The 14,565-nt window shown below is 32.4% G+C and overlaps 1 protein-coding gene across 6 annotated transcripts in view; it reads right to left on the bottom strand.

Annotated features, from left to right (window-relative positions):
• LOC143251425 (rho guanine nucleotide exchange factor 10-like protein) overlaps window positions 1-14,565 on the bottom strand; it is an 80,744-nt gene that overhangs the window by 63,200 nt on the left and 2,979 nt on the right. For all 6 annotated transcript variants that reach the window (XM_076502742.1, XM_076502747.1, XM_076502753.1 and 3 more), the window contains one exon: window positions 6,983-8,066. In XM_076502742.1, the coding sequence (XP_076358857.1) occupies window positions 6,983-7,916 (934 nt within the window). In that variant the 5' untranslated portion in view covers window positions 7,917-8,066. The remainder of the gene's footprint in view (window positions 1-6,982; window positions 8,067-14,565) is intronic.

Raw genomic sequence — 14,565 nt, 5'->3', positions numbered from 1 at the left:
CAAGAGGATAAAGCTTTTCTGTATTAAAAGGTGAGGTATTGTCTCAGAACTTAACTTCATATTGTATTTTGGGTTAACTAGAAAATCACACACATCATTTTCCAATTGATTAAAGTTTCAAAACAGCAATGGAAACAAAATGCATCAGAGACCTGTTAGAACTTATATGGAAACTTACTTCATGAAAAAAGCAGTTGTTAGTCATGAAATAGTTCTAAGATGTGCTAGATCAGGTTTTCAGATGCACATATCTTTTCAACATACCACTTAAGATAATTATTAGTTTATTAATAGTTACTACAGAAATTCTATTTTAAAGGAAATTACAAATTTATTTCACTTAAAAATACAAATCCTACAATATTTATATAAATCAAGGAAGCAATGAATCAATTCTAAATTTGAAAATATACTCCAGTGGAAATCATTAAGATTATTTATTACACTCTTTTACTACTTTTTGAAATATCTTTCACAGACATGTCATTTAAGGCTTTATATTTTAAGCCATAGGTTAAAAATCTCAGGATATATAGAAGTTTATGGATGAAAATGGTTAATTGTCAATAGTTTAATTAAGCAAGCTTAAAAAAAATGTGAACTCCACCAAATTAAGTCATCCAAAGCATTTCCTGAATGCATGGCTTTTATAATTTTAATTTTAAAATAAACAGTTTCACATCAAAATCTTCTAACATGAAGTTACACAAATGCAAAGTTTGTATGTAATTATGTCAAGTGATAAAACTAACAATTTTCTCTTCATTGACACCCAACTTCACATCATTTTAATGAGATTATAGAATATAAAACGATAATAAAATTTTGTGAAAACAAGTTCTTTAATTTTAGTGTTTTAATTTTTAATACCTTTATTATTAAATGCCTATCACAGCACACTATTGTAAGTTCTTAATACAATATTCATTTTTATGCAGTTCTTGATTAACTCACTTTCTGATTTCATCTACAAATGTAAAGCACTATACAATTTTTTTTAACTGGATACTTTTTTCTGAAGATTATGTGCATGCAAGTATGTGTGTGCACAAGCGAGCACCCATGTTAACCAGTGGTAATTGCATACTGATAAACTACAAACATTCAACTGTGTGGTGAATGTTCTAGTGTGTATATGTGCAAAGTTTTCTTCATCACTCCAAAATATCTGTGCCCATGAGTTCTAACAGCCTCAGTTCATTGAATCTCCCATTACAAAAACTGTTCCTCAATGGTGAGTTTTCATTAGTCTTCTACTGTATGTTTTCTTCTATTCTTGCATCAAAATGCTGTTGAGGCATTTGAATTTTTTTTCTCATTCTGTATAAAAGCAAGATAAACAGCTGCAGCAGGTGTGTTCTTATCCTCTCTCTCTCTCTCTCTCTCTCTCTCTGTCTGTGTTATTCCTGTTGTTTTTATAGAGATTTTAAGGTAATAATTCTGTTTGAAACACTATAATATTTACATGTTCTTCCATTATGAGAGAATTTGTCACAGGTGTTTTCAGCTCTACTATTCAATGCACTGGATGGTACTTCATTTCATGGAAGTTGGCAGTATGACTTGAAGTTTAGGTACTTATGTTTGTTAATTTCTGTGCACTGTAGCTATCAATATTAACTTTTTTTTTAAATAATGACAATGAATGGTAATATTCTGCTATCTTCTGTTTCCAGGTGGAATTAAAAAAATTGTTGTTTAAGATAGTTCAGATATTCCAAAAGAAAGTTGCATGTTCCTGTCCATATGGCAAATCTGTCATCAATAAAGCATCTATAAAAACTGGGTTGTTTTCTTTGTGGAGTTGATGGTTCAGTGATTAAAGTTTTCCATATTAATACATGCTGAAGCTGGACAAAGTGAAAGACTTTTGTTTTAGAATGTATTATTGTACTGGGAGTATTAATGTGGTATAAACATATGTGACCAATCCAGAATGCCTATATTGGTGAAAGGCTTTCAAATAAGGGTGATGCTCATTGCTCAAACTAAAGCACATCACTCAAAATCTTAGCTTCAATAAAAAACTAAATGTAAATGTCAGTTACTTTTCATCAGGATAGTGCAGAAAATGTAACAATAAAATTGCCAATGCTTATCAATAGTAAAGAGTATTTATGAGAATGTCATTCAAATATATTTAGTGCCATTAAAATTCACTTGAAATTATTAGATTTAAAAAAATGTCTTAAGTAAAATATGTATATATGCAGCTCAAATATTCAGTTTTACAAATGAATGATTATAAAATGGTGCCAAATAATAACATTTTTAAAAGATTTGTTAAAAGTTGTTTTAAAATTAAGGTATAGAACTTGTATTAATAAAATACAAATGTTTAGTTATGAAATAAGTATCAGTTATAAACTTAATATTAAGCAAACTAGCACCCCTCAACAGCAAAAAATAATTAAATACAAAATTATTATATGGTCAATGGCATATTACTGATGGCAAGAACCACATGGACACATAACCTGAGAAAGTTAATGTTTGTCATTACAGTTCAAAGATTTTGACACTGGACATTTTGTATTGTCATTTTTCTTGGTAACATTCTGAAAGTTTACATTTTCCAACACTGAAAATTAATTTCTAACAAATCCTATACTGTTCACCTCAGACATAGGAGCTGGAAGAAAAAAGATCATCCCTTCCAAGAATCTGCATCACCATGTGCACATGTGCAGCACAATTAACACCAGCACCCATCCAATCACCCCCAGGAACCAACATTCAGATAACATAGGAAAACAAATAGCAATGCAGCAGTTCAAATCCAATATCCAGAACCAGGAAACATTGGGAATGATTTGGCTAGTCTGTGACAGCAAAAAAAAAACAAAAAAAAACTAGTACCTGGGCCAACTAACATGTGAGGACTTGTGTGGGTGGTCCAACTCCAACCCCAGAAAATGACATTTAGGTGACAGTGGGAAGAAAGGGAACAAGACAAAAGGGTGAGCTACACTATGATGCAAATCATCCAGTCCATAACAAGGCAGCATCTGGAATAACATTATGTCCAAAGTAGGAGGAATGCCTATACATCATCCAAGAAGGCAGAATACCACCACCCTACTCTCAACTGAGTAGAATTTATTACACTCAAGAAGAAGCCTCTATGGCCCAGTTACAAGGAGCTTGTAAGTAGTAAGGACTGCTATACTCTACAGGAAGAAGGGGAGGAATGCACTGGAAAGTCTAGAGAAACACAGAACCAAAGCCAGTGCAATGAGTCACTGCACAACCTTATTTTAAAAAGCAGATCATTCCCAATACAGCTGATCAAAGGAGTGGCAGGGATGGTCAGCAATCCCCTTCTGCTTTACTCATATTACCCCAGTAATGTACTGTCCAGAACTAATATTTATAAAACAAAACCCTGGGAGGAAAACATTACAAGCAGCCTTGTGGAATGCCCAGTCTCAATGGTGAGTGGTGAATGGCCATACAATGAAAGTTCAAATATAACTGGTCAAGCAACACTTGAAACTGCACAGGATCTATACAAGCTAGAATATAAATAAGAAAGATAAAGAAAAGAGCATCTATCCACTCATGGAGCTCATAATGGTGATGCAAAACAGGAAATAGCCACACGATATATATATAGTGGTACATATGCCAGCACAAACTATATCCTCTAAGAATGACAAAATTGGACAGCCAGGGACGTGGTAAGATGGTTTGATTGTTGGAAACTTGGAATAGATAAAAATCATCAGGCGACAAGATAAAATAACCCAGGTGAATCAACTGATAAATCCAACCCATAGGGTAATAGGAAAAATATTATGGGAAAAGGAAGGGTTACAAGAAAGGAACAAACAGGAATGAAAATCATAGAAGGGAACAATGCAAGTCACATAACAACAGAGACCCCAAACAGAAAATCAGAGGTGATCCAGATCATAAAGATGATAAATGGAAGAAATAACAGTGGACGAGGATACCCAAAAACCCTGATCAAAAAGCCAGGTAGAAAAGAAAGTCAGGTGTGGGAAAATGGGATGGGAAGGAGGAAAACTATGATAAGAAGACCAACAATAGCAGACATACCTTTTGTGTTGGTAAACTGACATGGAAGAAGGGCATATGGAATGGAAAATCAGAGGAGTAACCTGCAACAAAATTCTGACCTCTCTACTAAGGCACCAGGAAAAAAAAAAGTAAAAATAAAGTATTTGGATAAAATGAGGTAATGTGCTTGAGTAAGGATGACAGAGGAGAGAGTGAAAACTGGGGAGGTAAAGGAGGTCAATAGGAGTGGTTAAAATATGTACCATCGAGACGACTACATAGAGTGGCATTGATAATACAGGGTGTTCGGAAAGTCACTGTGCACTTATATATTTATTAACAGACAAAACTGCACAGTGACTTTCCAAACACCCTATAGAAAGGGAATGAGGAAAAAGACAGCTGGGAGAAGGTGAATAAGCAGAGAGGGCAAAGGTATCTCAATACTGACTGAGGACATCAAAAGCTACAGCCAAAAGATGAGGAATTTAAGTAAGATTAACTGTAGGAGGAGCAGTAGTGATAGTAGCTGTAACATAAAACTCAGAAACCATTTCAATTAATTAGGTATCACAATAAAAGACATGTAACGCCAACATGTACTAACTAAAATTTTAGAACAAGTGTAGCAAAAATATAGACAAAAACTAAATTCTCATAAGTGAAAATAAGGAACTGACTGAAAATTCCTTAATGGAATGCACAAGCAAAAAGCACATCTAAATACCACGAGTCCAATCAAGAAATAATTTTTGGACTAAGTTGCAAAGAGGAAATCAGCTGGAAGCTGTGTTGTGCTCCTATTGATGGAAGGTTGTCACATGCTCACTTGCATGCTATCATATATACACCAACCACTACATGGAGGTAGATGGGAGTATCAAAGTTAGTGAGCAAAAATTTGTGCATATAGAGGGCAGTACAATGAAAGAAAAGCTACTCTGCGAGATGATGCAAGATATTGTATTGTTATAAAAAGGAAATTGTTTCCCAGGCAGAAGAATAATTTACAGACCTGTCTATCATACACTGGGCAACTTCAAGTCCACACATAACTAAAGTTATGCCATGTTTTGTTGACTGATTTATAATGAACTGCATAAATGAAAACTATCCCCACACAAATACGTTTTAAAAGATAGAGATACATGAACATTATACAACTACTTCTCCATTGTAATGTATAGCTTAAATATTTCAAATTAAGTGCTTGAAACTTGGAGTTCTGAAATTTCTTAGAAGTTATGCCTATAACATCAGGCACTTGTGCAAGGTAGCACATTATGGCAATAAAGTAAGAAGGTCAAAACATTGTTCTCTGCTTTATTTTGGTAAAAGTGTTAATACCCTTACCAGCTGTCCCAAGATATAAAACACTGGTCTATCTTCTTCAGGTATGATCAGTAAGAAGCAGTATAGGATTTACATATAAACATAGTTACAAAAACAAAATACACAAGGGTTGAGTGTAATGAGAATTATGATACTGGTTCTCAAGGTGTTTAAGATTTCAATGAAATTAAGTAGATATTTATTCAATTCTTAAACACCTTGAAACCCAAAGTCCTAATTTTCACAGATGATGTAGAATCCAATAGTTTTTAGATGTTAATGGAAAAAAAAAAAAGTTAAAAAAGGGAAATAAAATTACCACCAATATAAACAAAAAATCCCATTACATCATCATGGTGATCTAACCACCACCTGTCACAGAAAATATCTTGTATCATCCCACTTTCATGTACATAAATTGTGCTATACAGTTTTTCATACACAAAGAAGACTTACGAATTGAATTAATTGTTTGTTCTGGAATTTCGCACAAAGCTACACGAGGGCTATTTGTGCTAGTCGTCCCTAATTTAGCAGTGTAAGACTAGAGGGAAAGCAGCTAGTCATCACCACCCACTGCCAACTCTTGGGCTACTCTTTTACCAACGAATAGTGGGATTGGCCATGACATATAATGCCCCTATGTAGATATGGTTTTTACTAAACTTCAAAACCATAAGAATTATGTTAACTCCAACCTTTCACTTATTAACATAATACAGCAAATTTTTATATTCCTTTCCGTGCCAGAAATTATCAATGAAATTAGTAATCATGTAATCTTTTGAAAAATCAATACAAAAACTGTAGTCAGACCTTCACATAAAATTACACCTTCCTTCTTAACCTGAAATAATCTCTACTAAAGGAATAAAAATGAGGCATATATAGCATTCTATGCAAATGTGAAAAATAGATTAAAAGAACACAGATCACACACACACAGTTGTATATCAGCTAGACTTTAACATATCATCAATTTGAAATAGGCTACAAAATACTTTGGGATGAAATTCTTTACCTATACCAAATCAAAACTAAAAAAAAATACAGACTATAAAAATCATTAAAGCAATGATTTACCACTATGACACTCGATAAGACTTGACCTTTACTTATACCTTCTAATCTGCTAACATCATTTCCATCACATTAAATCTTTGTCTTTATATAACTATATGTAAACCCTCCACTGATTAACACAGATCATACCTGAAAAAGAAAATGTTTTGTTGAAATGTGGTATGTTCCATCATCAACAAAACTCTTCCTTATGTTTATAAATCACTGACTGTCAAACTATTATCTTAACATCAGATGTCATACTCAATAAACCAGTCACAAAACTGGATTTAACAGATTAATGCTGGGGACACTACTTGCCTTTAAAAACTATGAATTAGTCTATTTGTCAATATCTACTAATCTTGAGTAATATAAATCATAATAGTCAAAGTTATTAAGCACACATTACATTCTGAAATAAAAATTATAACAGTCAGCAAATAACTACAATTTTAAAAGTAGTAAAAGGATGAAATTCAATCTAAGGACTGGTAACCAAAAAACAAACTAAAGATAACTAACTGTTAACCCTTCTCCAAAAGAGGATTAGTCATTAACTCACACTTTTCACTTGGAGATGCAACAGTCCATCCACCACAAGCAGAATGTAAAGAACTATGACTATCTCCTAGTCCTGACTGCTGGATGACATATTCATTCATGATGCACCTTCCTCCAATCGTTCGTTCAGGTTTTGGTCTATATCTACCTTGTGTCCAAGATGCTGCTGAGCCAAGTCTACTTTCCACTGATTTGCTAGAAGGAATATCACTGGATTTTCTTGTCAGAATTTTTTCAAACTCCTTTTCTGCTACTTTTACTGGAGGTTCTGGCATAAGCATTGTTTCTATGTCAAGATTTAAATTCTCCAGGATTTTAGCTTGACGTTTTTGAACTTTAGCTACCTCTTCTTGTACCCCTGAAGTAGGACAAGCTGACAGACTACGACTATAAAGTGGAGTACATGTACGACGATACATCATCGGATAACCTCCTAGACTACCAGAGTATAAAATGGGGTCATCAGGTAATTCCAACACTGGAATTTCTTCATAAATGTTAGGTTCTGAACTCCTCCTCCTGTGCTTCTGATCATTCTGAGTTCGAAGCCAGTTTACACTCCCAGTTAAATCTTTCTGGGTTACAGGAAGTAGAAATCCTCCATTTTGAATTGTTAAAGAGTTTGAACGAACATGAGAGTTATTTACCATAGCTCCTTTCTTCTTCTTTTTCTTCTTCTTTTGATGGGGCTTAGTTCTCACCTTACATGCTGTAGCTGCAGTGGTTATGTCTGGTTCAATGGACAATAAGGGGTTGTGAAAACCAAGAACATGATCAGATCCTGATGATTCACCTACATGAGTTGAAGTATTTTCTTCTGCCAATCCAGAAATCTCTTTATCCCTAGGAACAAGTTCACCATAGTAATAGGGAACTTTTGAGGCCATGCTGTTGTTAGATTCAACAGGGATATTTAGAGGCAACTGTCCAGGCATCAGGATAACAATATTTACAACAACAAAAAATGGAAAATAAAGTTCAGGTTCTCAAGAAACTCTCAGAGAAAAACCTCACTATCTTGAAGCACAAAACTGTAAAGTATGTTTTCTTTTTTTAAAGACATCCATCAGGAGTTGACAAACAAGCTGCAAAAACAAGGAAACCTAATTCAAGAACATTTTCATTATAAATTATTAAGAATACACTGCTGTAAAACCGAAATTTGTTTCATATTTATTTCAAATAAAACAATAGTGTATATGTAGTATTAAGTGCTTATAAGCAACACAAAATATAAAAATTTAACATTACTTCCAAATTCAATCATTTTTTTGCCTGTTAACCACAAATGCAAGGGATGAGTTGTGGTAAAAATGGGATAAGTAAACACTGCATAATGATGTTTTATTATATGCTGAAATAGAAAAAAAATATATCTTAGTTCGCAATTTTCAGGTTATGAGAAAAAAATAATAATTAGCAAATTAGGATAATGAGATGTGGGCAAAATAATTGGAAAATCTTTTAAAAATAAATTGCTTTTTAATTCAAGATAGATGTGTTTCTTAAATAGTAAAAGAATGACATGACACATTACACCTTACTTAAGACAAAAGATAAAATCAAGGATAAATGTTGCATGTATAAATTTGATAGACAGTAAAGAAATCTTACATTATAAAAAAGCTAGGGATTTGGGTTAGATATAAAATTTGGAAATCAAGTTTGACTTACCACCTGACTGATAATTTGAAAACTGACTTTTTTTTTTTAAAGATAAGCAAAATGTTAAAATGCAAAATGGAGATTTTAAAGAACACTGGCAGGGCAAGATTTTAAATGTTTTCAAAACTTTTTTTATTACAACATTTCTTACCCATAGAATTTCATGGAAAATATTAGAATTGTTCTGAATGATCTAGGTACTAATTTTTTACTGATGGGAAAAAAATGAGAAAAAAAAATTGTTGAATTAAAAATACATGAAGTACCAGGACCAAACAATGTTTTCCCTGGGGTTTTAAAATAAGGTCAATGATCAAATATGCAAGGCTCTCTTTCAATTTTTGGTAAATCAGTATAATGTGAAATATGTTGTCATAAAAGAAAGCCAATATGTATTGATTAAAAGAAAACCATACCAAACTAATCTGATATTCAAAAACAGAGTGAAAGTATAAATGAGTATATATCAACAATATATCTGCCATATTAAATGCCAATAAAGCCTTTTGCCCAATCCCAGGATTTATCAGGTTAACTAGGGCATGATACGTTATTGTGGTCGAGATGCTATTTATATCAGCAACTGCATGGGCAATGACAATAGTTGTGCAACATAAGGTAGTGGAATGTTAATATTATTAAATTTAAATGTTTCTTGGTACCTGAATGATGGAAAGAGTGTGAACTTAGATTTTGAATAACTAAACAAGTTGAAACAAAAAATTAGTTAAGAGAATCAAAATAGTGAAAGGTTCAAGGAAGCTTACTTCATCAGGATGGTTGGATGGGAAACAACAAAACAAACACTGCAACCCTTTCCATACAAGTCACAGGTCAAATGAGAGTCATTGCATCTGTTGACTCCCATTCGGAGCTTGATTGAACTATTATGCTTCTTAGTTCGGTATGAAACTATTGATAACAATTTAGAATTTTCATATTATACAATATTTAATTTCTTTATGTAAGATTAAATATTAAAAATCACACACCTAAACATTGATTTTTGTGTGTCACGTGGTATGTTGAATGAGGCACTGGTTCAAATGAGATGTTTGTGGTATCAAAATACAAAGTCTATAGTTTTTTACAAATTAGAAACTCAAACTGCTGATAATAAAAAGCTAACATACAAAATAAGAATCTCTCTCTCTTTACAATTTGCTAAGATGTCACTCATGTATTAAATCAAACACAGTGGTCCCATTCACCTCATCCCATTTTTAAAAGCAGTCCCTCATATACACTTCTATCTATGATATGAACAATCAATCACAAACAATGTCCTGCAGATGGTTTTCTCAATCTTTTTCAAATATAACAGTGGTGTCTTTCTTTTAAGATAACCCTTCATGCTAGCAAGTTGAGTTTTTAGCCTATTTGAAATTTCATAATTCATAGACCCAAATACAGCTGTCATTAAACTTGATAAATTATATAGGAATTCTTTGGTATCGATATAGCAATTTGCAGTTTTTTTGGTTATTCAAATGCATATATAAAACCTAAACAAATTTTGTTTCGCATCTTCCACGTACAAAATTTCTCAAGACTTAGCAGCCTATCACAAACAGCAACCAAGTATAAAGTTTGTAACTAGAAGAGATAACTGTTTGCTTCACTCCTTTACTTATTGTTCTGCATTTTATAAAAAAAAATAAGTTTAAAAACTTGTTTATAAATAGTAATCATGTATATACATACCTAGTGTATTATAACTGAAATGTGACTATTTTACAAAATACTAGTCCACTAAAACACAGCCAACACAGGTCACTTTCTAAAGGTCAGTTCTTTTTACACTCAAATAAGGTTGCATGAGTGCAACAAAACATTTTAACTTCCATGATGTCAGCCAGCAACAGTTAAAAAAGATCAGTATAATAAAAGTAATATATATATACAGGGTGGCCCATAAGTCCCTACCTATCCATATGTTATTATAAACAATGTTATAATACTAATGATGAGTTAAAGGCAGCTGTTACTGTAGCATTTGAAACAATAACCCCTGCTATGTTAAGGAAAATGTCTTACAGAATATGGCATTGCATTATATTATGCAGCAAGAATGAGGGACAGCACACAGATACACTGGATACATAAGATATATGGATGGGTACGGACTTACGGGCCACCCTGTACATGTAGAATGTTATGGCATAAGCTATTTACACTAAACATTTATGTTAGTTATAATTTGTAGTCATACTAAGAAGAAAAAAGCATAATTTATATTTATTTCCTAATTTTTATGGTAGTTAAGAGATCAGTCAAATCTACAAAACATGTAAAGAGGTTCTGATTCAACAGTGAAATTAACAGGGTTTTTTTTTTTTTAATAACAGCATCTGATAATTATCTGAAGATTGAAAATATTTCATGTGAAATTTGAAAAGTTTCTGATTCATAAAAGTATTTTTAATCTTAAAATGAAAATTACTCTGCATGTTGGACAATCAACATTCTAAAAGAAATAAAATTTATGAAAAAATCTTAATACATATATCAAGAACCTGATACTTTGTGCATGAAAGCCTTGTAATGTTTACCAATAACCCACAACACTTTGTAAACATACTCATACATTATCAAAAATCAGAGTGTAATTACTCTCATGAATACTTTTGTGGTTATGAGCTGGGTAGATTCCATCCAACCCATAACGAAATGGTTGATGGAGTCTAACAAAATTCAATCCTTGTCACTAATGGAGTACTTCAGAGGTCAGTGTACAGACTTTTGCTTTAGCTATTAGATACTAATAAAGACAAAATTAGTAAATAAGCAAAGCTTGCTAACAACATTAAGCACTCAGATATTTCCAGCTGTAGTGAGTATGTTAAGATTCTACAAATGACTTGGATCAGCTGGTATGTTGGACAAATCATAAGCAAATAACATTTAATTTTAATAATGCAAAGTAATGCACCTCGATCATCATAATTTGTATAACATTTAACCTTATGCACATGGGCAAGTGTTAAAGTGTGCATGCCATGGCCTTTTATAAAGTGCCATTCAACATTATAAAATGTTTATATCAGAGTTTTTAAGTATTAATTTTACTTTACACTGCTGATGCAGCAACAGTTATTGGTAAATACCAGATGCAATACAAAGGGATACTGAAAACAAAACTGTGAATATGCAATTCCAAGATTCTGGAGGCTATTTAAATGGAGCATACAAACTGTACAATGGCCAAAAGTATTCCTATTCTTCACATGAACATAACATCACATTCTAACTTGTTAGCATCAATTCAAAAATCATATTAAGTAAAAATATTTTTGTAGCACACTGATTTTTTGTGTTCTACAGAACAGTACTTTTTATTACAAGCTTGTCCCATTTTGTCAAGATAAACAGTAAATTCATAATTATTGTAAATATTCCTCTTCAATATAGGGTCACCCTCAGTTAATACAGAAGGAAACCCACTCAACAGATTGGCTGAAGTATCTATGCATAGTAGTGGTGAAGTCAAACAACACATCAAAGCAATGCCTAGTGGCTAGTAATAACACTAATAGAAATTTAGGCTACATTTATAGACATAATTACATGTCAAATTTAATGGAGATAACTTTAACAGTGTAATGGAAGAGAAGGATGTTGGTGTTTTGGATGACCAGACACTTAGTCATCCAAGCATTGAGCTATTGCTAGTGGTAGAACAAATAGAATTTCAGACTGTATTTAAAAACAAACAAACAATACAAGTCCAAATGGGTTTTAATTCAATTGTGTATATCACTGGTTAGACCTCATATTGACTACTGTGTTTAGTCTTAAGCTCCCTACCTTAAACAAGACATTGAACTGTTGTAAAAAGTTTAAAGAAGGGCTACTAGGATGAAAAGATTGTAATCCAAGAATAGGATAACATTTTTCAAATTGTTTTCTCTTGAAAAAAGATGAATTACAGGGAATCTGAATGAGGCATTTAATATTATCAAGGGAATTGACAGTGTTAATGCACCATTTTTTTTTTTTTACTTAATAATTAGAATAGTAAGACGAGAAGATACAAATACGGCAGGATAGGAGTCATCTTCAGTTAAAGTTTCTTTCCTAATAGAGTGATTGGCCTTTAGAATGTAGTAAATTTAAAGAACAGGTTGATAAATATTTAAATAATAAGGGCATGGTTTTGAGGTTTAAAAGTTTAGTTTCATGGATCAGAAAGTTTTGATGGATCAACAGATCCCTTGTTGTTTTAAATATTTAAAAAGAGGTTAAAAACTTCATAACACCTTTAATAAAAGTTTTTGGTCAATCTCATTAATGGGCACATATTACAAAACAGTAAGCTGGGTTGTTTTTAAGGGAGGTGACAAGTGTTGTCCATGTAATTACAGGTCAATTAATCTTACTTCTGCCGTGATAAAAGTTTTAGAAAAACTGATTAAAGATGCTTTGTAAAGCTATCTGACAAAATGTACAATTTTGTTAGAGTCAGCAGCATTTCATTCAAGAAATATCTGTTATCACAAATCTTTTGACCTTCTTCAGCAATGCCACTGCTTACATTGAAGAGGATAGAGGTGTGGATTTGTTATATCTAAACTTTTGGAAAGCTTTTAACAAAGTGCAACATAAAAGACTAAAATGGAAAATTCTCTACTGAGAAAGCTTTTGAAAAAGGACCACAAGAAAACTATAAAAGAAACCTTATCTTAGGGGAATGTTAGATAAGATATTGAGCTAACTTAAACACTGGTTAGAGGAAATGATGCAAAGGATTGTAATAAATGAAGTGACATAAAATTGGATTAGAGTTCCAAGTTATGCCTCTGGGATGATCAAGTCTATATAGCTGCACAGAGCCCCATCACTGAAAAGACCATACACAACTTTGTCACACATTTAAATATGAATGCGCATATGTACCAAAACACTTTCTTACACATGCTGGCTAACTGTAAGAGATATTACTGCTTTAAATTATGTAGCTACATATAGTATTTTCCAATTTCTAGCATTTTTGAACTTCAACAAAAAAAAAAAAATCCAAACATGGGAACAATGCACTATTGATACATATTGATGCATTGCTGGCTGTATAACTTTCACAAAGGAGACACTTATTACCAGATTCTGTGACAAGCCCCTCACCTTACATTTTATTTAAGGCTCCATAGTGGCTGAGACCAGCAATGACAATACTGATAAAGGAATGATCAACAACCTGATCAACTCTGCTACTGATAATAAAACTTTGTGTGTAGTTAGCCTTGAGACAGGTACTATTTTATAAAGGAATTAGGATCAATTGGAAAACTGGGAAAATACATGGCAGGTAGCATTTAATAATGTTAAGTACAAGGCAATTCTTATGGGCAACATCCGAGCAATTAATTTGATTAGCTTTGAATACTGATTACACTAATCTGTATCAGGCAAAATAATCACTCAATTAAAATTACAATTAAATTTATTAATGTCTTGAAAATAATTGACTCGCTGAACTCAGTTTCCAACTATTCTAAATTTCAGTTGAAATACTGCCAATATATTTATTTTTGATAAATTCAAGATTGTTCAGATTAACTCATTAGCATCATGACTCACAAATGTAATCAATAGAAATTATTGTTTATTATTATTAAGTATTTTTGATTATATCAACCAGCCAATGCTCATGTAAAAATAATCAACTAGTTGAACATAATTAGTGAGCCTGACAGATAACTAGTGAATTCCAAATTGCTTGGCTATAAAAATTAGTTATTGAAATCTGCCAGTTTATTTCCAGCACCACAGTTATTTTGCATACAAGTTAACTTTAAACAGCTGAAATGATGCATTTGTTCAATGAGGAATAAGTAAAGTTTCCCTTTATTTACCAACTACTTGTATGTATGAAAAGAATTGTTTAGGTCTGATTTGTTTGATTAGCATGAAAATAAAAGT

The sequence above is a fragment of the Tachypleus tridentatus genome, chromosome 1, assembly GCF_004210375.1.
Source record: "Tachypleus tridentatus isolate NWPU-2018 chromosome 1, ASM421037v1, whole genome shotgun sequence".
Classification (NCBI taxonomy): Eukaryota; Metazoa; Arthropoda; class Merostomata; order Xiphosura; family Limulidae; genus Tachypleus; species Tachypleus tridentatus.
This window is presented reverse-complemented; position numbering and strand designations above follow the sequence as displayed.